The sequence below is a fragment of the Biomphalaria glabrata genome, chromosome 1 (genome assembly GCF_947242115.1).
Source record: "Biomphalaria glabrata chromosome 1, xgBioGlab47.1, whole genome shotgun sequence".
Taxonomy (NCBI): Eukaryota; Metazoa; Mollusca; class Gastropoda; family Planorbidae; genus Biomphalaria; species Biomphalaria glabrata.
In genome coordinates, this window is record NC_074711.1 from 20,860,702 (window position 1) to 20,884,764 (window position 24,063).

The window sequence follows — 24,063 nt, forward strand, 5'->3', positions numbered from 1 at the left end:
TTAATTATTTGGTTCTGATTCATACGTTTTTGAGTTTAACAGCCGTTAATTAAATACGCAAAACTGTGCCAGTTAAACATATTGACTTCATGGCTTCAGATGTTGATAAGTAAGGTGTATAGGCCTATATGTGTGTGTGTGTGTGTTTCTTTCTCTGTGTGTGAAGGTTATTGGTGTCGGTATCGAAAAGAAGTGGGCGGGGCTTGTTATGAACTGTCAGCTGTTGGGATTACACACATACCTGTACACAGGGAGTTGAATTTAGGTTATGTTTGGGTCGTGTTGCTGTGTTTTCAATGGAAGTTGAAATGTGGTCGTAGCTCAAGACATTTAATCAGAACTATTTTTCTTTTTACTAGAATATTATTTTTTTGCCAACGTTTTGGAATGTTATTAAACGGTTGTAACAAGTGAGTCTTTAGAATAATAAACTCGTTATACATATAATTCATATGTAAATGAAATACAGAATGTATAAGTCATTTGTCAAATATAAAGTTGGCCTTTAAGCATGGCTTTTAAAACAGACACGCGTTACATGTTATGTAATAACATAAATGTAAGGCACATGCAGAGCGCTGACTCTTGTTATTGACCCCGCATATACTGATACAGAGAATATAGACGATGACCTATTTGAGAACGTTTTTGTAAATTTAAATTTGATCCTTTAATTTGTTCTTACATTGAGTATATATATTAATAGATTAATAGGTGACTGATGTTTCTTTCGAGATCACACTAACAGTATCGTTACTTAAAATTGTTAACTAGGGTGTCAGAGGACCACAACATAACGACATTATATAATTTTTTTATATTTTTTTAAAATCTGATTTAACAGCAGTGGGTTGATCTAGATCTATAAGTCACTACTAAGATTCAAGGGGAGCCAAAATTTGATTTCTCTTGGTTCTTCTTCATGTAGGCCTTCTCGATGGACCCACTCTGCCAATTCTACTCATTTTCTGTGAATGCCTTGGAAAAAAACAACAAAGAAAAAAAAAACAATATTCGATCAAGCTCGTGCATTTGTTATTTAGATTTTGATATATATGTGTAGAACTAAATATATTTGTTAATATGTTGGCCTAGGCTTTTTTAAACTTGATAATGGAAACATGCTCATATCTATGTTAATTTAGACAATTTTATAGATTTACATCTAATAATTATAGGCCTATTCAATATTTAGAAGTAATTGTGGCGTAAATTATTATAGTTCTTCTTCAGCTTATTAATGTTAAATGTATAACATTTCCTACTGACTGAACCACGTCATCGTCCCACACAGTGTTATATTGCTGCCCCGTATTGAATACCAATGAGGGACACTGGAAAGAAGGTTCGTATTAGAACTGCAATGCCGTACCTGCACGTACTCTTTCAACAAATCCGAGTTCTTAGTTATTTCGTTACCAATGGAAACAGTTAAAACCGTAGCAGGCCTAACATAACTGAAAAAAACAAGGTTTCCATCTCATCACCACTTCGAGGTTTTTATTTGAGAAGAGTTTCACATGAACAGTGTTTCAATCATGCCTGCTCGCTGTTAACATTTACTGAACATCTGTTCTATCCTATTTCTATTATATGTTGGCCTAAAGGGATAACTTGCAGAAATATGATGTCTACATTTTCGTTTCCGATTCTATAAGCTCAGATACAACGCTATCGCGATCTCGGCCCACCACAGCTAGTGCTTTTTTTAAAGTCTGAATCCAGCAGCCGGATTATCCTCGATGGACAGGATCATTTTGTTCTCCTTGAACCTTGCTTGCCCTCATGTTCAGTTGTCTATCCAAATGACTTCTCAAAGTTAACGATCGTTTTGTTGTATTTGAAGTATATAAACATAAATTGCTGTAATGTTTCAAGATGTTTTTCTCCCTCCACCATCCACGACCACGATGTCAAGCCAGATGGTCCGCGGATGTTTCATCAGTATTCTCAACTAATCCTTATATCCAGCGGCAATGGTCATGTCTCATCTATCATTTAGGGACGTTCTTGGCAGGACATTATAGCTCTCACAGGAACCTATGTTCTGATTTTTGAAAATAATATACAGTTAGATCTAATTCTAGTCTTAAATGTCTTTTAAAAAATAAAGTGCACTTTGATCATACATATTTATCAACCATACACCTATTGTTTATAAACCCAATCTCAGACACGAAGGAATCTCTTTTTAAATTCTAGAGCAACAATTGATGTATTTATAACGATGTCGTAAATAGAACACTTGTATGACACTTTCATCTTTAGCATTTGCATGCGATGGAGGAACTTTGTAATAATATTTACACAATGTATAGTTGTAACATTTGTGTTCCTTTAAGTAGGACGTAATTCTTTTTTTTTTTTTCAAAGGAACATCTGTAAATTCATAAGATAAGATAAATAAAATTCCTCTTCCATTTTGAAAACCAATAGTTAGAGGACACTCTTGTTACGTTGCGGTTGCTTTTTGTGTCCTGACAAAGACCTGGAAATTGTTTTCCGACCAGTCATGGAATGCATTGTGTGATTGTAAAGCGGGGTAGACAAGGTAGATACCCACCATAGGTGCCCAATCACACGTCTCCACCACCCCAGCCCCCTCTTTGGAGCCGTGGCATTCTTCAAATAACTTTGAAGGTCAAACGTTCACAATAGGCTTTTTATGACGGGTGATGTCATTTAGAAACACCGTCTGTGAAGTAAAATGGACTTCTACATTGAACAGCCTAGCTGACAAAATAGAACAGTAGGCCTCAATTACACAACTTGTTTGAAAAATAACGAAGGACCCCAAGGTTATCTTTCAATTGATTTGTCTATCTTGAGATTTGGGGCCTTGGGGTTCGCCTTGGTCTTGGCATAAAGGTTTTCTTCTCTTTTCACTTGTGATTGGCACGAATTGATTTTAAATGGAGTTGCGCAGTGAATTGTGGGTAATCCGTTCTTTTATTCAATGACGCTTAAAATTTGGTGTCAACAAAGCAACAAAACAATCCAGATAGTGGAGTAGGCGCGTCTCTATAGGCCCACTGTCTTCTTTCCAAGTCGATCTACTTATGACAAATATGTCATAACACATGATAATAGCACACGATAGTGATTCTTTTTGTTGAACCATATATTTTCAGTTGTTGACCTCAACGTAATGTCTTAGCTATAAAAAAGTTTTTAATTTTGCTTCCCCCCCCCCTCCCCGATGATGGAACTTTTGACTTTTTTTCTCTCTCGAGATTTTTTGAATTGATAAAATAAAATAAATGAAGAAACATTGTCATTTGAAAACAGGAAAAAGACTTAGCTGAACCGTCTGCTGTACCAAAATCTTTTCTTCATGTAACAATTTTTCTACTTTGCCATTTCAAAAGGATTCCTCCCCTTTCCTGTTCGAACTTTGCGGCACCCTGTAACTTCTGGTTGGTTTTTCTTGAAGTGTTAATTAAAAAAAAAAAAACAGCAGAAGAAAATGTTCTGGCGCAAAGTTAACAATATAACAAAAATATTTTGCATAATTAAATGTAAATCATTTTTTTATTCTTTTTTTTTTCTTCCTATTTCGTTATTAATTGTAAAGGCTTTAAATCTCAATATGTCCAATACACATAGCTTATCTTCAGTACGTTGTTATAATATAGACATTTATGTTTAGATTTTATGGTATTACCTTATAAATTTGTCAAAAATTGTTGGAAATTATTTTTAAAATGTACATAAAAAATTCTTAAATAATTCAATTTGACTACATTGGATAAAGTATACAATATAGGCCTACAATATATTTCATATTGCTAGCTTATAAACATTCAATAATATGTTGTTTTTTTTGTGTTGATTGTTATACAAAATCTAAACATTTTTTTTAACAAACCACATTAACTAAAGTACACTTTCTACGTTCTATGTACAAGTCTATTATATAGTGTGTCATTCAACCAGACTTTTTGGTTTACTTTTTAGTGGCCCCCGAAAGGGGAAAAGACGCTATTAGTTTTGTGCGAAATGTCTGTCCGTCTGTCCGTCCGTCCCGTTTAGATCTCGTAAACTAGAAGAGATATTGAAAATCCGACTTCACAATATTTTAGACCATTCAAAGTTCTGATGCAACGGCTACTTTTTTTTTCCTGAAAGCGAAAATTCTAATTTTTAAAATTAATTATGCAAGCAGTTTTTTTTATAAGAAAAAGCTAATTAGTATGCATTATATGTTAGACCTAATTTAAGACGAATAGTAATCTTATAAACATCATTTTCGTGAACATTTTTGTATATAGCGGAATTTTTTTTTTTTTTTTTGAGGATTCGAATATGAGATTGAACCTTTTCAAAACAATTAACTTATTTAGTTCGAACCGAGGGTCCCGGGTTCGAATCCTGGTGAAGACTGGGATTTTCAACTTCTGAGTCTACTCAGCTCTAATGGGTACCTGACATTAGTTGGGGAAAAGTCGGAAAAGCAAAGGCGGTTGGTCGTTGTGCTGGCTACATGACACCCTTGTTAACCGTAGGCCACAAAAACAGATAAACTTTACATCATCTGCCCTATAGACCACAAACTAGTTAGGCCAGGTTCACATCTAACTTTACATTCACTTTCACGTATCCTTTGATCTGCGGGACGGTTGGGGCACTACACAAGATCTGTTAACCTTCTTTCTCCATTTTTATCTCTCATTTGTCTTTGATATAATTTCATTCGGATTTTCTTTCTGAAAATATTGAAGCCTACCTGGGTGGACCACTGGTCGTGCGGTTTGCGCGCTGGACTGTCGTTTGGATTTATCGACGATCGAAGGTTCAAACCCTGCCTGCTCCCATCCCCCGTCGTCCTGCGGGAGGTTTGGACTAGGAAGTAAACTATCTTCAACTCTGAAGGATTATCCGAATTATGTAAAACATTTTACTTCGGGGGCCAATTTTGAGTTTGTGTTTCCACACAAACTGTCTTTTGTAACCTTGTTATAAAATGGTGCATAAGAATTGAACTTATAACTTCAAGGTCACTATTCTTTTTTTTTAATTGGCTCAAGATGATCTTATCTTATCTCTTTTAAAGAAGAAGATAAGATTCATTACATTCAATTAAAGTTTTACCGTTAGTTTGATGAATTCTTTTAACTTTATTAAAAAGCTTGTATCAACTCACTCTGTCTGTATGGTACAAAGTTTCAATTTCGGATCACTTTGAAAATTTGCACAATTATTTCTTGTACCGGTACCTGACAAAACAAGAATCAATAAAAATATTAACGAATTCGTTAACTATTGGTGATTAATTATTTTGTTTATTATCGAACAAGGAAAAAAAAGTTCTTGACAGATGTGCTATAAGTTGAATAAGTCCCCTTTATATTTTGTGCAGATAATTAGGTCATCGCTTAAAATTTCCCATCTGGTTAAAACAAGTTATAGGATCATAGCGTATTGATAAAGCGAAAATCATGAATGAAACTGCGCTAAACAAAAACAAATAGTAAAAATAGCGTTAATCCAGATGTATAACAAATTGAATGACATGGCTGACCCAAACTAATTGGTACAATGACACTTAAGATAAACTTTGTTTTCTTTTTTTTTTTAAGTATTATTGTATTTTTCTTGTTTGTTCTTCCCGTCGTTGTGGCCGGACCAGGCTCTAGATCTATATGGTCACCAGAACGGCACCATGAGAGAGTTCTTGCTAGTGTCATTGTGTTACCCACTCCTGTCCGTAGGCGTCAACTTCTTATCATAATATATTTAAAAAGGTGTCACTAGGCTTAGATTAATTTACGACTCTTGGCTGGCGGGACCAGCGCTTGGTCGTTTAAGTGACCATTGACTATAGCTGCGTGGCATAAGTAGCCTCGCTTCCAAGTGGCCTAGTCAAGTAGGCTTACATTATACTGGTTGACGTCTACAAGGCAAGTGACCCGCTAGTTGTAGATTGTTCTTTAGTTACGTGATTACAGTTTGACTTGCGTAATCAGAAGTAGGCCTACTAGTTCAGTTTTGTGTACTATGTAAAAGTATAAACTTCGTTCTGTTTCGTTTTTCCCGTAATGCAACATTTTTTGTAGCGAATAAAGGTAAGAGAGAATTATTTAACTTACAGGCCTCACAAGCAAAATATGTTACAATATTTTTTTTTTAAACAAAGCTCATATTAAGTTTAATAGTATCATTTATTTTGAGCAATCATGTAATTAATTTTTAATAGACCTAGACTAACAATAATAAATTTGTGCGATTGGAAATATTTTTATCAATAGTTTTTACAAAGCATCAACTCCATCTGTCTGTCTGTCTGGTAAAAGGTTAGGCTACATTATTTCTCCAACACCCAATCTCGGATGAAGCTGACATTTTGCACAATTATTTCTTTTACCTGACAAAAAAAAAAACATTTATTAAAAAAAACAACCAATAAGTTAATTTACTACTTTTAGAAATTAATTTTTTTGTTTGGTATCGAACAAGAGAAAGAAATTGTACTTGACTGATGTGGCGGTATAAGTATAGTTTCCTTTATACGTTGTAGCGAGACAACTTTAAAGTATGGACCAATTGGTCCGAGTGGTCATTTGGGGAGCTGGGAAAACGTGTTCGTGCTGACTTTTCAAAAGACATTGAAAGACAAAGTTTCTCGAGTCTGAATTCGAACTTGAGCCTTAAAGCCACTGGGCTAGCCAAGATTTTTGTAAAGAAGGTTTTGTAGCTGTTTCAAATTTTTAGCCGACGACCCAAGTCTCTACACAAGGTTTATCTCCCGTAGCTTAGTACTGTCTCTATTTTAAAAAAATTAATTGATTAAATAATTGCTCAATTTCTCGATTGTTTCGTGTGTTGTCATCGACAGTGAATAATTGTGCAAAGTTTCAACTTGATCCGAGAATGTGAAGTTGGAGATATAACGTGTCCAATCCGAGCTGATAACTTTGTACAAATAGTAAGTATATTAATAGTAATTATGATAATCATATGTAATTATTAATAAAATATAAGCTAAATAAAAATAAAATGTTGATTTTGCCAATAATAATAATAATAAAAAAACAAACAATTCAGCCATAAAGTTATGCTAAAAAAGAGCTCATACTGGATCTATTTGTGGACCAATGATAGGCCTATCTATAAATACATAGGCTACCTTTCACACAGACTTTTTTCAATAATTAAGCAACTTAACCTATTTTCTTTATTATTTGAATTAGTTATTTTGTATGTTTATATAGAGACAAAGTTTTTTTTCCTTATAGCTTATTGTTTACTCTTTGTCAAAATTGAGATATTTTTCCTCACTGTCAGGTGTAAATCATAGCATTTAATTGGTATTGTTGATGTTAAGGCTAAGGCTGTGCTATTGTTTACTTCAGGACCACTAAACAAACAAAAAAAAAAAAAAGGTTACATCAAAAAAGGCCTTCGAGTTCCGAAGTACTTCCCTGTGTTCTCTGTATAGCATAGGCCCACTTTGTGAGTAGGCTACATCTGCCGTAGCTCTCTATACACAAGTTTTATTTACTTGGCCTATTGACTCATGTCTTTGCCACTTATTTCCAGTATTCCTCTATTCAAAATAAAATCCTACCATTCACTCAATGTAATATTTGTTTTACTTTTGGTAGGTGGTGTGCCAAGACAGTAGAGATAGTCTCTTACAATCGACTGTAGGCCTATAAATATTTAGCCCGATTTCCTGTATTCTTTACGTTTCTCACCTTTTTTTTTGTTGTTAATATTTTAAGATATTAACATTTTTTTTCACCTCCCCTCCAATGATAACAAGATTTCTAAAAAAAGATCATATACATGAGAGACCTATTGTTTAAGGCAGCTACTAGATCTATATTGTGCTAACCTAGGAATGTCTATGACTCTTTATGTAAATGCTACTAATGAGCTGTTTGCTTTTTTGTTCTGTGATATTAATTGATACTCTTTAAAGGAACTTTAACAGTGTTTTTTCCCTTCTATGTACCATTAAAATAACATCACTTTTAGATAGTCCCACGATAACAGGTTGTTATACGTATGGGCCTATCAAAATAGCCTGGACCGGGGTTTCCCTCCTCAATTAGTAATCTATTTTTAATCACTTCCCCTCCAACATTCTATTTTCGTTCGTGACTGTAATAGATGTAATATTATCTCTTCCTAGTTATTTCACTTTATCGCATGTACACTAAAGGCACACATCCTTGTAGGCCTAGGTAAACGTAGACGGATGATTCGAATATACTGTGACGCTATGTTTCTCCTGTATCCAGGTAGCGATAGCCAGTGGTCAGAGTCAGCTGCGCTGTCCAATCCGAAAATGTGCTCTGCTGGATCCACAATGACGACAAGGCTGAAAGAAGAGGAGGTTTATGAAGAAATAATGGACTGTGAGGAAGAGGTTGACCCTAGAGTTAAGGTAACAGCAACTGAGATTTTTCTCTCTCTCTCCCTCTCTCTCCCTCTTTCTGTCTCTCTCTCCCTCTTTCTGTCTCTCTCTCATTTCCACTTTATTTCTTCTTTCATCCTTCTGATAGTAAGTTTTTCTTCTTTTTTTTCTCTTGGCATGTTAGTAGGCCTACATCGTTATCAACAAAGCTTATAGTTCTGACTAGTTACATTTCTGCGTCTACGTCCCTTACAGCTCTGTATATATGATAGCATATTTGATCAGCATTACAAGCTGGCAACCAATAAAATTATTTTCATATTAAAAAAAAAAGAGAATACATCTAGACTGTAGACTAGAATAGAATATTAGTTACATACGATCAATGAATGCACTCTAGGGGCAATTCTGTAGCGTGTAAACTAAATAATTATCATGAAGAATATCTCACTATAAATACCATCAAGAGATGACGGTCAACATTTATATACACCGCAGTGTTTTCTGTCTGCAACAAATTGTATCGTCAGCCAAGGTTTTGAATTAGTCATTTAGTTACAGATTGAAGCGGTGTCATCCCCTCTGAGTAGTGTGCATAGAGACCTCTAAGTCAATGTCAATATTTACAATTTAGTTGTAAGCCACCAACTGTTGCAATTACTAATCAATATGATTGACGGAATGGGCGGAGCGTTTTTTTTTCTCTTCTAGTGCATGTTCCTTTGAGTATTGATTGTACTGACTCATACTTGAGTTGTAGAGGGATATTATATATAGGCTATTATATAGATATATTGGATGGTGGCTATAAGATTAAATAATGTGCTGCAAATTGTACATTCCATACCAATAAGCCAGCCAGTTTGTACATTAAACTTTTTATTGACTTCATTCTAGACATTTATGTTGATCTCGGTCACTGTGTCCTTATTATTATTATAAATTAATTTAAAAAACAAATAGAAGCAGTCAAATATGAAAAAAAAAAATGCCATAAGAAAATACGGTTGCTGCAGTTATACTATTCTGAATTGTAAGTCTATCTCTATATTTCATTGTAATCGTGCTCCTAACATTTATGACATTATGGCAGTTATAAACACACATTTACAGCTATTTTAGAAAAGATTTCTTTAAAAAAAAGGATCCTATCTGTAGTCGAAATTCAATGCATTATTGATATCTAGAAAGAGAACTGACATACACAAATGGATATAAGCTAGTGAACAAACATACATATAGCATGTGATTCACAATTCTATATTTGCCCTTACCTTTACCTATGACTTAGTCTGTTGGTCCGTGGGGGCACCATGCATGATTCGTCGACCGTCTTTCTCCATTCCTTTCTGTCTTTTGCCTTTGTTAGAACCTCTTTCAATGGCAGGCCCGTCCGTTCTTTTATGTTGTCCTCCCATCGCTTTCTCTGTCTGCCTCTTCTTCTTTTTCCTGGTACTGTTCCCTGAAGGAAGGTCTTTGCAAGCCCCGAAGATCTTGTAAAATGGCCATATATTTTTAGCTTGCGTTTTTTTTTTTACTGTGTATTGTATTTCTAGACCTAATGTTACTGAGTTGTATTTCTAGACCTCATGTTACTGTGTGTTGTAGCCTATTTCTAGACCTAATGTTACTGTGAGTTATATAAATCTAGACCTAATGTTACTGTGAGTTGTATTTCTAGACCTAATGTTACTGTGAGTTGTATTTCTAGACCTAATGTTACTGTGAGTTGTATTTCTAGACCTAATGTTACCGTGAGTTGTATTTCTAGACCTAATGTTACCGTGTGTTGTATTTCTAGACCTAATGTTACTGTGAGTTGTATTTCTAGACCTAATGTTACTGTAAGTTATATTTCTAGACCTAATGTTACTGTGTGTCTCTTGAAACTCATTCTTCAGTGACTAAAGACGTAGTTATTTACATTTTTGAAGTTTATTCTTAGAGTTCAGGAAGTGCACTAAGTAGCCTACAAAGCTTACAATCAACTAAAAAGTAACATGGGAAAGAAGTTCAACCCAAGTTTTCAATACAATAGCCTTGCCTTTATACTTCCTTGAAAACCCCAAACTAAAGAGTGAAGTGCTACTCAACTATCCAGCGTTTAGTGCTAGTCAACACTTTATTTTACTACAGTTTTAATACCAGGAAAGAATGTTCAGTATCTTTTAGCTATATGCCGTTAGTTATATGGAAATGTATGAACAGACAAATATTTAGTATTTTTGCGTGAAACTAAATTAGACTACAGGTCTAAAAGAGATTTCAATAAATAAAACTAACCTGTTTAAAACTACGAGTCATAATCATGTGATGTTTTAGTATTCTCAGTTTGTTACATCATGTTTGGCTTTAGTCTATTCCTGAGATGTGAACTCAAGACATACTCTCTATAGTCCCCCCCCCCCTTTTTTTTTTAAAGAGATAAAAACTGCAAATTAAAAATGAAGAAATACATCTCTCTCCTCATGTCGCTCCACCTGTCTCTCTCTCCACCTCTCTCTCTCCATGTTTCTCTCTCTCCGTGTCTCTCTCTCCATGTCTCTCTCTCCAACTCTCTCTCCAACTCTCTCCAGGTCTCTCTCTCTCTCAAACTCTCTCTCTTTCCAACTCTCTCTCTCTTTCCAACTCTCTCTCTCTTTCCAACTCTCTCTCTCCATGTCTCTTTCTCCAACTCTCTCTCTCTCCATGTCTCTCTCTCTCTCTCCACCTCTCTCCATGTCTCTATCTGTCTCTCCATGTCTCTCTCTCTCCGTGTCTCTCTCTCTCTGTGTGACTCTCTCTGTGTCTCTCTCTCCATGTCTCTTTCTCCAACTCTCTCTCTAACTCTCTCTCTCTCTCCATGTCTCTCTCTCCAACTCTCCCTCTCTCTCCACGTGTGTGGGTCTCTCTCCCCCTCCCGTTATTCCTTACATAAGAAGAGCTTTGTACGAGTTTTGAACACCATACTAGAGCTGGTAAAGTAGAGCTCATTAATTCCTATAACAAAGTGTGCCTCTGTTGAAAAGTGCATGGTGTAATCAGCACAATGACTTACTATACTAAGTAAAATTCTAGATCTTACAGGCTAATTCTTTATCGCGACCTCAACAGCCCTGTTTTAATTATAGCTGACACTTAATTACGTGGACCACACGATTTGTGTCAGAATGTATACCATCAACAGTTTGTCACTGACACACCAGGCATGACTGAAGACTTGTACATTTAGTGCTTGCACAATTGAACAGAAATCTTATTTTATCTTATCTTATAAATTACAGACGTTACTTTTTAACAGAAGATGATTCGCGTATCTATGAGCCCATCTAGTCGTGTATGTTTATTTAACTCTGCTAAGCTATTGGTTTTCTCTGCTGATTTAGGCAAGGTGTTCCATGTTTTTAGTGGCACTAAGAAATTATTCATAAATATGTCTAGCTAGCATAAGGAATAAGAAATGTGCCTTTATCTGTGTCTTTCTGAGTATTTTTTAGCGGCCCCCGAAAGGGGAAAAGATGCTATTAGTTTTGTGTGAAATGTCTGTCAGTCTGTCCCGTTTAGATCTCATAAACTAGAAAAGATAGTGAAAATCCGACATCACAATATTTTAGACCATTCAAAGTTCTGATGCAAAGGCTACTTTTTTTTTTTCTGAAAGCGAAAAATCTTATTTTTTAAATCACTTATGCAAGCAGTTTTTTAAAGAGAAAAAGCTATTTGGTATGCATTATAAGTTAGACCTAATTTAAAACGAATAATAATCTTGTAAACTGCATTTTCTTAAGATTTTTGTAGTTAGGATACCCGTAAAGGGATTCGAATAAGCCATAAGAGATTGAGCCTTTTCAAAACAATAACATCAATTATAAGACTTCGGTTAGGCCAGGGGAGGCTCCGTAGCTGAGCGGTAAAGCACTTGGCTTCCGAACCGGAGTCCCGGGTTCGAATCCTGGTGAAGACTGGGATTTTCAACTTCGGAATCCTTGGGCGCCTCTGAGTCCACCCAGCTCTAATGGGTACCTGATATCAATTGGGGAAAAGCAAAGGCGGTTGGTCGTAGTGCTGGCTACATGACACCCTCGTTAAGCGTAGGCCACAAAAACAGATGAACTTTACATCATCTGTCCTATAGACCACAAGGTCCTAAAGGGGAACTAGTTAGGCCAGGTTCACATCTAACTTTGCATTCACTTGTACCTATCCTTTGATCTGCTGGACCGTTGGGGCACCACACACGATATGTCAACCTTCTTTCTCCATTCTTATCTCTCATTTGTCTTTGAAATAATTTCATCGGATGTTCTTTCTGAAAATATTGAAGCCTGCCTGGATGGACCACTTCGGGGGCCGATTTTGAGTTTGTGTTTCCACACAAACTGTCTTTGTAACCTTCTTTAAAGTTGTGCTATGGTTGCATATTTGTAAATTATGATTCAGTGTTTTGTATATTAATGCTACTTTACAATTTAGACCTCTGTCCTTATCTCGAACCACATTTTACGCAATCTATTTCAGCCTGCTGCTTAGTCAATATTTTAGAATTTGTTATTAATTTAAAAACAACCTTTTTTTAGGGTAGGGTGAACAACCACTGCTGCCCTGTCTAAAGAAGATTTAATGGATTGACAGAGAATTAAGCGTCTTCAGTGTTGTCCGGTCACGTATCTTTAGACCGTAACCTGTGACCTTCATAAACTGTTGACACTGATTAGAAACTTAGACAACTAATCTCTTCTGCTACAGCCAACGAACGTTAACCCCTGTTAGGGCCTACGTACAGTAATTGACTTGGGTACCTAGTTTGACAGCGTATTATCTAGCTAGTCTTGTTTGTTCGAAATGCCCAAATGTCAAGGGACTCAAGGTTGGTGATCCCCGATGACGATCACATAAACACGGCCCATTCACTGTAGCAACGTAGAGCTATTTACTACCTGCCTACGACCCACAGATTCTACAAGAAAGAGTAATAACGAGTTTAGGTTATCAACTTATAAGACGATATCAAATCTATAGAGATTTTTTCCCGCCACACATTGCCAGATGTTGGTTCTACAGCTTTAGATTTCTTTCTTTCTGTTTTTTACAAAAGTTTATAGCAACTGTAACTGTTTGTCTGTCTGGTAAAAAGTTTGTACACTTTATTTCTCCCACAGCCATTCTCGGATCAAGTTGAAACTTTGCACAATTATTTATTGGCAATATACGAATAAAAAAAAATTATAACTCGTCAATTAATTACTGGTAATTAATTATAGTGTTTGATACCAAAAAAAGGGAAATTATCCTTAATTATTCACAGGTTATGAATATTATGATGGTTATGAATTATGCATATGTAGGGTTTCGTCCCTATAGATAATTGAACACGTTATTTCTCCCACGCCCATTCTCGAATCAAGTTCAAACTTTAAACAATTATTTTTTGTACCTAACAAAATACGACTAAATTAAAAAAAAACAGTTAGTCAAGTAATTATTGGTAATTAATTATTTTGTTTGATATCGAATAAGAGAAATAAATTCTACATTATTGAGAGACAATTTGTTCTTTCCCTTAGATAAGCTTTTTTTTTAAAGGATTTGTTTTATTTTGCTTGTTTCCACAATTTGGTCTTGCAAAGTACCTCTAGGTGGATCGAAATACCGGGCGTAGCCAGAGGCGAGAGGGTCGAGTCCAGTAGTCCAGTTGCATTTGTTTACATTGATCTTGGCCAAATAGGCCTACACGATGTGGATTATTGTGAAATTGAAATCTTTTAAAAAGTTTTGAAAGTTGAAAAGAAGTTCGTGTCTCGTTGTTTGTGATCGCTATGTACTTTAAAGAGAAAAAATGTACTCTAGCAACAAACATGTTTACACTAACACACACACTGCGTAGCCTCGAAGACTATCCTCACAACCAACGTGTAGGCGTGCATACAAGCTAGTAGGTCTAGTCCATGGTCTAGTCAATACTTTGACAATTCAAGAATGGTTGAGTTTATTGAGCATAGTTTAATTTTGGAAGTTAGCAAACACATTAAAGGTCTGCAAAGTTATTCATTGGTAAGACGTCACGCTGGGGGAACTCTTAATTCTTAAGATAAAAGCCTGATTATCTTCAGCACTTAATCTACAAATTAAGCAAGATATATATTATTTAGAACAAGGAATCATTGATGTGTGGGAAAGCAAGTGATTATACAGTGGAGAATGTAGGGAGAGAAAGCTACATAGTCTCATATCAAATGATTATTTTCATAGTTTTCTTTAATAAGAAATTCTTGTCGTGTTGAATTGAGCTTACTAAACTGTATAAGAGAAACACAAATAATAATTATTAAAAAAAAACAAAAAAAAACAGCATCATGACTTTCTTGAACAACATAGCAATAAATTCTAGTTTTTCTGGAGAAACGGAATTATATGTGCTCTTTTAATAAAATCAATTTTCTGCTCTTGAACTTTATCGAGTTTTGAATTCTAGTATTTTATTTGTACGTATTTCTAAATAGACCATTTACGTTCAACTTCATGGGAACCAGATGATTGCACGGTTACATCATTTTACTGACATCCAACGTGTTTTCTCCCGCCTGCTAGTAACTTATTTTGCTAAATAGCTTGTCAATAAATAGGCCAGTAGGTAGGCCAACATTTACTTGTAGACTGTCTTGCTCTGTCCTTTTTTTTCTCTTGTGTAATCTATTTGAATGCTTAATTAATAATGAATGTATTTTCTGTCCTGAATGCATAAATTACAGATAACTTCATCTAAAGATAAGTTAGAATAGAGAAAGAAAAGGGAGTTTAACATGCCCTATAGTATATTTATAGGGCCCACTACCACTACTATTACCTTATACTTGGTCAGAGAAACGTGAAGTACAAAAGTTTTAAAATCATACGTTTTTAAACTTTCAAGGTAACTTTAACATTTTATGCTTTTGAAAGTTTAAACATTAAAGTTCAACCGAAGTCCTAATCTTGAAAATTTCAACCTATTATAGCCCTATCTAAAGGGAACTTATATATGCCTACTCTTCACATAAAAAAATCATTTATATGTTTTCAGCAAGAGCTAGAAATACTAAACCAAGCTGGTGGAGATGTGAACAGACTGGAGAAAGAAATAGATGTAAGATCTAAATACAACTAGTCACGTTGACAGTCACATTTCTATATGCATAATTTAAACAAATACTTTTAACTCATCATTTACTTTTTTGCTATAAAAGAATATAATCACATTAAACTTTAGCCATTTTTTTTTAGCTTTAGCCAAAAAATCTTATGTTTATGTAGCCAAAGATCTTATGTTTACTTAGCCAAAGATATTTTGTTTATTTAGCCAAAGATCTTATGTTCATGTAGCCAAAAATCTTATGTTTATGCAGCCAAAGTTCTTATGTTTATGCAGCTAAAGGTCTTATGTTTATGTAGCCAAAGATCTTATGTTTATGTGGCCAAAGATCTTATATGTTTTCTATTGGACTAGGTTTATCAATGTTATTAAACCTTTTTTCTTTAGGAGGCAAGGGCTAAGTATCAAACAACATTCTCAGAGTGTTCCCAGGCTCTGGAGGCTCTCAAGAAGAAAGATGGTGCCAGCATCAAAAGAGCACGTCCATATTTTGAATTAAAAGAAGCAGCAAGACAGGTATGACCCACAATACCACACAATAGATTTCATTAGGAACATTCCAAATGGTATGGCACAATGTGATATTACCATTTCATTTTACATTTTTCTTAGGCTCAGAGCGAGGCTGTTAGGAGTGCCAGAAAGTTTCAGTCTGCCAACAGTGTTTACTTGGCTGCTAAAGAAACCATTTCCTTGGCAGAGTTACGGCTGTTGGATGACAAAACTGTCAGCTTGTCCAAAGCCTGGCAGGAAATGTTAAACCATGCAGTAATTAGGGTAAATAGATCTAGTCTTTATTAGTTTTTTATCAAAATTAGTTTTTATGATTTGGGTTGTAGTTTGTATAATAAAAAGTGAAAGGAGAAACTAGGAAAGGAAAGTAATGTTTGTAAATTTTGGTGTCTATTTAATTGTGACATGAGTTTCACCCTTAAGTTGCAAATCTTTATGTTCATTTCCTTTGGTTAAATAGAGCTGACCAAATTTGAATGAGCTTATCTTATAAATTATAGATATTCCTTCACATCCATGTGCTGATTTAGTCATGCATTTTAGAGGTTTAAACTCATCTAAGTCATTGGTTTTCCATTTCCTGGTAAATTCAGGCAACCCATTTCATGCTCTAATGACACTAGGGAAGACGGAGCACTTCAACAAACTAGTTCTAGAATATGGAAAAAGAAATGCGCCTTTTAGTTCTAGAATATGGAAAACGAAATGTGCCTTTTAAAGAGTTTATGAATTTAATTACCTTATAAGGGGTAAATGAGGGTTGATTACCATTTTATTTAACGGGCATTTTAGTTTTACACATAATTGTGATTGCTTTAAACACAGTGATTGATTTGAGTATTGTTATGATTAATCACAGTGATATTATGCTATGATTAAACACAGTGATTGATTTGAGTATTATGTTATGATTAATCACAGTGATTGATATGAATATTATACTAGGATTAAACACAGTGATTGATTTGAATATTATGTTATGATTAGTCACAGTGATGAGATTCCTTTCTCCCTCCTTTATTTCTTTGGCTTTAGTTTTTATTGTTACCTTTTAGTTGTAAATACACTGATTATTCTATCCTAATGGTATGATGATCATGATCAAACACCCTGCTGCCTTCTGAAGACCCTTTTTTAAATATATTTTAACATTTAATTTACAGGTAATGGAAGCTGAAGCAGAAAAGTCATTAAGTGAAAAAGATCATTGCAAAAAAGCTGCAGTTTTCTCTGAAATGGAGCAAAAACTAAGTGCATTGGAAAAAAAAAATAAAAGATCTATAAGCAAGGCTCGGTAAGTAATACAATACATATATAATTAATAAGTTTATGCCTTAAAAACTTTTTTCTTTTGGTTTTAAATTAAACTTGAAAAACAAATATTTAAGTAAGCTTTTAGATTAAAAACATCTTTCATACATCAGTTTTCTTTTCTTTTTTCTGTTGAAATGTTTTTTAATTTCAGTTAAAAATTATTTCTGATATAAAATATCAATAATGGTTAGATATTTTATTTACTTATTAGGTTTTCTACATTTTTCTTTTCTAAATGTAGACATCCTATTTTTAATATTTTGAATTCACACAGTTTCTTGTCTTGTCTTAGGGCTTACTTTGATGTGAAAAAGGAACTGGAGGTAAAGTTACTAGTAAGTAGCACAATAAGTCTCATTGGATTGCTTGCTTGCCTTCTAGTGATTAAATAGTTATAGTGGCACTTCTACAGTTAAAAAAAATACATTATAAAACCCAAAGTCTTAGATCCTCTAACTTTTTTGCTCAATGTAACTGTTACAAAGTTCACCACCATAGCCTGCTTAAAAAAACTAAAATACTTTGGCATTAATGGTTCATTACATCAATGGATTCAGGATTTTCTAATAGAACAAACTGCAATAATAAATGGCTCCAAATCAACACCAATAATAGTAAACTCAGGTGTTCCTCAAGGCCCACTACTGTTTCTACAAATGATCTACCAAATTGTATTAGTTCAGGGACAAAAGTCAGATTATTTGCAGATGATTGCATAATATATAGAACAATAAAAACAACACAAGATACTGAAATTTTACAAAAATAATTAGAAGAATTACAGAAATTGAAATCGAATTGAAGCATGCCTTTCCACCCAGAAATATGCCAGTTATTAAGTGTAACAAAAAGAAAATAAAACAAATAAAAACTACTTTCTTCATTCATGTCAAACTATCATAGAATCCCCATATTGATGAAATTATTAAATAATCAAGCAAAACATCAAGGTTTATTTAAAGAAATTTTTACAAATCAAACAAAAAACTTAAACATTTAACTTTAGTTAGGCCAATATTAGAATAAGCATCCTCTGTTTGGGATCCCTCAACTCAAGAAAACATAAAAGAAACTAGTACAAATACAAAATAAAGAAGTAAGATTTATAACAATAGAATATTCCAATTTGATTATAGTAACACAATTAGTAAAATAAAAAAAAAATTAGAGACACTTCATGACAGAAGAATAAAAAGTTAAAGTAGCTATAATACATAAAACACCAAACCATAATTTACAAATAGAAAAACAAATCTAATGATATACTCAGAAAGACACAAAGATAGCACATTTCTTATTCCTTGTGCTAGAACACATTTGTACAAGTGTTCCTTCTTCCCTAGTGCCATTAAAAAAAGGAATAGGTTGCCTGAGCAAGCCAGGAAAACCAATGATTTTGCAGAGTTTAAGTCATTGATTAATATGCATGACTAGATTGACTCATGAAATGCATAGGATGTAATTATCTTCTTTTTTGAAGTAATGTCTGTAATCTATAAGATAAGGTAAGATAATATATATTCATTTGAGACAAATATAGATTTAAACTATGATATCATGTCTCATATAGTCATCTCATAGCAAGTGTCAAGGTTAACATAACAGCATTGTTTTTTTTAATTTCTACTATCAATGTGCTGCACAAAACATGTAGATTTATTAAACATGGTCATTGTTTTTTCAGCAATTAAAACAGACTGTTGAAGATCTACAACAAGCTCTGAAGAGTGCTAAACAAAAATATGCAGGAGCCTTGAAACGACTGGAGCAAATTTCAGACAGTATTCATGAAAGAAGAAAATTAAAATATATTTTGATGTATCCCAGAGAGCCAGGAGTTGGAGCAGAAGAATCAAATGCAATGACAGGTGATGAAACTATTTCCCAATGCAATTTTGCAAACACCTGATTTATAAATTTATGCTATGCTTATATTTTATTATTTAATATCTGATAGATCAACATCTGCTATATCATCTAGGCATATGGCAGGGGATTATAAAATTATATAAAATATGTCTTTACTATTATACTACCATTCATCTCTGTATATTAATTGGAAAAATTAAATTATACTCGTACAACATTATAAGTTTGCATACCTGTATCAGAATTTAGAAAATCAGGAATCAAAACAAACTGTATGTTTTATCTTGCATGCATAATGAATCAGACTTCTATGTAAACTTATATAAAGAATTTTCAAATCATTGAAAATTAAAAACTGATCAATCCATTTTTTTAATTTAAAAGAAATATTAAAAATAAAGAGTTATGTATTTTTTAATTCACAGAACACCAGTTTCCTTCATTGTATACACCTTTGGATGCTGATGGCCAAGAATATTATTATAACTATGATGATAATGTCTTTAAAAATGATGAGGGTGTTGAAGATGATGTGAATGATATGGAAAATGAAAAACTGTTTCGTGAGATGATTCTTACTATATCCCTGGATGATGATGATACATCCTTCATGAAGCAAACAAAAAGTGGAAGAATGCTCATTAGCAGACAAAGGTCAAGATCTTTACCTACTCTTACAGACAACTGCTTGCGTCCTGGTGACAAACCTTGTCTCAACCGCTCTTTTAATTTAGAGTTTAGCAATACTAATTTTGAGAGTCCTTTATGGAACAGGGAAGACAGTTCGCCTCCTGATGGAAACTCCATGAGTAGTGATAAAAATGATATCACAGATAATTGCAATGCAACTGTTGATACAAATAATGTCCCTCTGTATGAAGACAAATGTTTGACTGCTTCTAAAAATGACTGTTCAGAAAATGTGCAACATTTAGTAAATGATATTAAATCCTCAATCTCTAATTATAATCACAATAAATCATTTGAAGATGATTTTGAAGGTGATACATCAAAAAATATGAATGATGCACAAAGCTCTCTGGCACCAGTCAATAACTCTGTCTCAAAAGCTTCTAATCATCAATTACCTGAAAAAGATTGTGTCACATCAGATCATCTTCCTTCTAACAGTGTCATATCTGATATAGAGAGAGATGAATCTGATGCCAAAATTACTACAACTCATTCTATTGATAAAAAGAAAAGTGATATTCAAAGTGATGCAATATATTGTGTTCAGGACTATGAGACAGATGACAAGGTAATCTTTGTCTGAATATATCTGATGTATAACCAATGAGAATATGAACTTCATAACAAGGATGTTTTCAAAGTATCCATTAACCTGTTACAACTGATGAAAAATGTGGGCTTTCTTAAAGATGCAAATGATGTAATCTCTGTATTTACAAAACATGTAAATTTTTATGTCAAGTATTTTGTATCTTTATTTGTTGTTTTGCTTCTATTGTTGAGTTGTTCATTGACTTTAAAGCCTTAATGGGTGGTATTATACAACCTCACTTCCCTTTGTATTTGTATTATGTATGCAAATTTATTTTCTCTCTTTATAAAAAAAAGTATTTTATGTCAAAATATTTGACTTCCAGCTTTAACACCTCAATCAACGATGTTTATAATGACGGGAAAATGCAATAAAATTGTCCATTAGATTTAATTTTGTTAAGACTTTTGTTTCTTATTGACAATTAGAAACTTTCATAAAAATTTCAGATTTTGATTTTTTTAAACAAAAAAGTTAAGCTCCTTGACTCTAGATTAGAACATCCCATTGAGAGGTGGCTGCTTTTGAATTTGTTTTGGGAGCATATATTGAAATAATTCCATATTAAGCAGCAAGTTCAGAAAGATTGGCAAATGTTATGATTTAAAGCATTCAGTACATATTTTTGCAAATTAGATGGCTGCCTGATCATGTTGTATGTGTTCTGTCATCTCACTGGTCCCAGGTTTGAACCCTGCTGCCACCATTCTCTGCTGTCCAACAGGAGATGAAGATAAGCACATAATAAAATTCAATACTGAAGGAACATCCAAAACATGCAAACAAACAAATTGAAGCTAACTTGTGTAAAAATAAATTTGATTACATTAAATTTGTTGGGAAAATATAATTCGTGTGTATCAAATTTTATATATATGCTAAATTAAAAGACATTGCTTAGTTCAGCCTGTATTTAATTATAACATAAAAAGTGGAAAAGTAATAATATTAACATTTTCTTTATATATAAACAATTATGGTTAGTTAATTGCACCAATAACAAAAAGCAAAATTTAAAAAAATTATTTTTTTTAAAAAAAAGGTCTTATCTAAAGAAATAATGCATCACTTACAACTATATCTCTCAATAATGTTGAAGTTATCCCCATTATTTAATATCAAACATAATAAATATAATTACCAATAATTGATTGACTAATAATAAGTTCAATTTAAAAAAATTGAATCATGTCTTGCCTATGCCAATGAATAACTGTGCCAAGTTTCAACTTATCCGATAATGGGCGTGGGAGAAATAATGTGTTCAATTATCTAAGGAGATGAAATCCTACATATTTAGCCATATCTCTCACTATTGAAGGATTAATATCCCTTGTTGGTGTCATACAATAATTACCAGTAGGCCTAATTAATTGACTAATTGGTAAAGCCCCCCGGGCCCCCAAATAATGGCAAATTCCTACCTATGCCACTGATTAAGGTTGATGATAAGGTGCATTAAAGGACTACACAAATTATGAGGAAATGTAGCCTAGCAATTATTGTTGCTATTTATATAGATATCAAATAGGGTTACATGTAGGCCTAATTATAAAAATAAAATGTCAAAATCTAATCAACATTTAGTTACCTACCAATCCCGGATTTCTTTTTTACTTTCAGAATTATGAGAATTTCTTTAGCAGTCTTGGTAAAAAACAAATATTATTTAATGCTTTAGAATATCGTAGTATAAGTTACTACCAGTTCACTAATAAACTACGAGATTTAATTATTTGGTTTTGTGTCAAACTGTGCACGTGTTACGTATGTAAATGTTGTTCGTATTTGCATCTATTTTGTTATTGTTATGGTAGTTATGCTGAGGTGGACACTTGTAGTCAAGCTGAATTTCCATTTGTAAAATTATATATAGTGTTATTGGCTACATTGGGCTAACCTGTTTGTTTGTCAACACACTGAAAAAGAAAAATCATTTTCAATCGCAATTACAGGTCAATGTAAAAGAGAATTAATGAAATTAATTTTTAATGGAATTGTAAAATAAATAGAACGTCAGACATCCGCCTCAGGTGGACGAGAAGGTTTTTTTTATATTTTTTTTTGTCAAGGGAGACAACAAAAGCAAATACAGAACAACTATTTGGAGTGTAGGAGTTATAAAGACGAAACAATCTTAGAAGTTGACATAGAATAGATAAATCTAGGTTGGGATTAAATTTTGTGTCTGTCTAAATATAGAATAATAAAGAATGGCTATAAAACTTTTCTGCAAATTAAAGAAAAAATTAAGTAACTCGGTTGTCATGATAAATTCTACAATTCAACCAGAAACGAAACAATATTCTGAATAATTCATTTTTAGTATGGATCAACATGGTATAGAATGTCACATGTTCAACACTCAGCATCGTTGCAATGTACACATTTATATCACTTAGTAAAGGATTCTACGTCCAGGTCGACTTTGCCAGTAAAAATGTGACGGTGTTGGAGGTTTTAAATTACAGGACCTTGTATGCGGCTCCACTACATTTTTTTTTAGAATTAACATCAAAATATATATGAGAGAACAATCCTAGGACTTGATATGTATCATTTCATTAACATTTCTGTAATCCCATTTGTTTTGTTTTTTAAATAATTTCTTCACATATTAAAGTGTTTATAGTAGCCCTATATAATATAATACTGGTCCACTTACTACCAAATGCACTCATTTATTAATTAATACGAATATCTTTATGTTCTGTTATCTTATTACATGCTACCTTTCGATTTTTTTTTGTAATACAACGTTTCCAAACTTTCTCTCCTCAAACAACAAAGTTTTTCAAAGACTCAGGTATCTCGAGAATGTTCCCAGTCTTTCAATCGTTTGATTTCTCCAATGCTATATATCTAGATCTACATCTCTGGTATTTACACATAATCTTCTTCTTTTTTTGAAGTAACGTCTGTATTATATAAGATAAGATTACGCTAGAACGTAGGAAAAGAGGTACACAAAAGGGAATGTTAAAACTATAAATAAGAGAGATATTCGATGCACGCTGCCTACATCACTGCCTACATCACTGCCTACATCTCTGCCTGAATTTCTCAACAACGTCTTGGCTCGCTCTAAGCTTCCGTTGTTGGGCGACGCTGGTATATCCAACAGATAACAAATGAGTGGATAGATGTCTACACTTTGGATAGGGTCAACTACCTGACCTCCAGTCCTAAAAGCTGGGCCCCTCGCGATGAAAAAGGGCTTCATGTTGACCAGCTCGTTATCAAAGCCGTGGTCACCATAATATTTGTTTGCTCGTCTTTTTGTAGCGTTCTGTGAATACAGGAAATAATAAAGGTGGGTGGGTTTAGAATTAATGGCCAGGGATAAAGAAGGTTTACAAAACTAAGGAACGAAGAGGATGGGGACATGGACAGACAGGGGAGGTGAAAGGGCAAATAAAAATAGCGATGTTTTTACCAACCATTTTAGCAAAACTGTCTGTCCGGTCAAAATCTTTGACACTTTATTTCTCCCATTCTCGGATCTAAGTGAAACTTTCCTCAATTTGTATTGTCGATGAATCAATAAAAAAAAAATTAACCAATTAGATACTCTTTTAGTAGTAATTATTTAATTTTCTTTATATGGAAATG

General features: G+C 33.6%; 2 protein-coding genes across 12 annotated transcripts in view; one reads left to right on the forward strand and one right to left on the reverse strand.

Annotated features, from left to right (window-relative positions):
• The first annotated feature begins 239 nt into the window (after positions 1 to 239).
• Positions 240 to 22,114, forward strand: LOC106067267 (uncharacterized). 6 transcript variants are annotated; one of them, XM_013226427.2, is made up of 9 exons: positions 240 to 410; positions 8,247 to 8,392; positions 15,402 to 15,464; positions 15,858 to 15,986; positions 16,083 to 16,247; positions 17,147 to 17,277; positions 17,590 to 17,632; positions 18,982 to 19,165; positions 19,592 to 22,114. In XM_013226427.2, the coding sequence occupies exons 2-9, from the start codon at positions 8,294 to 8,296 to the stop codon at positions 20,440 to 20,442; spliced, it is 1,665 nt and encodes a 554-aa protein (XP_013081881.2). In that variant the 5' UTR covers positions 240 to 410; positions 8,247 to 8,293; the 3' UTR covers positions 20,443 to 22,114. The 6 variants fall into 6 exon arrangements, with proteins under 6 accessions (XP_013081881.2, XP_013081882.2, XP_013081883.2 ...); XM_013226428.2 differs by lacking the exon at positions 240 to 410 and adding an exon at positions 5,872 to 6,065; XM_013226429.2 differs by lacking the exon at positions 240 to 410 and adding an exon at positions 6,907 to 6,925.
• The window catches only part of LOC106067269 (bis(5'-adenosyl)-triphosphatase enpp4-like), a 33,109-nt gene continuing 30,394 nt past the window's right edge, over positions 21,349 to 24,063 (reverse strand). For all 6 annotated transcript variants that reach the window (XM_056027654.1, XM_056027673.1, XM_056027660.1 and 3 more), the window contains one exon: positions 21,349 to 23,740. In XM_056027654.1, the coding sequence (XP_055883629.1) occupies positions 23,390 to 23,740 (351 nt within the window). In that variant the 3' untranslated portion in view covers positions 21,349 to 23,389. The remainder of the gene's footprint in view (positions 23,741 to 24,063) is intronic.

Bases quoted from the DNA above. Each gene is read 5' to 3' on its own strand.
- LOC106067267 (XM_056027609.1), top strand. From the start codon at position 8,204: ATGATTCGAATATACTGTGACGCTATGTTTCTCCTGTATCCAGGTAGC. The intron at 8,393-15,401 runs GTAACAGCAACT...ATATGTTTTCAG, and splicing joins AGGTTGACCCTAGAGTTAAG to CAAGAGCTAGAAATACTAAA. The intron at 17,278-17,589 runs GTAAGTAATACA...GTCTTGTCTTAG, and splicing joins AGATCTATAAGCAAGGCTCG to GGCTTACTTTGATGTGAAAA.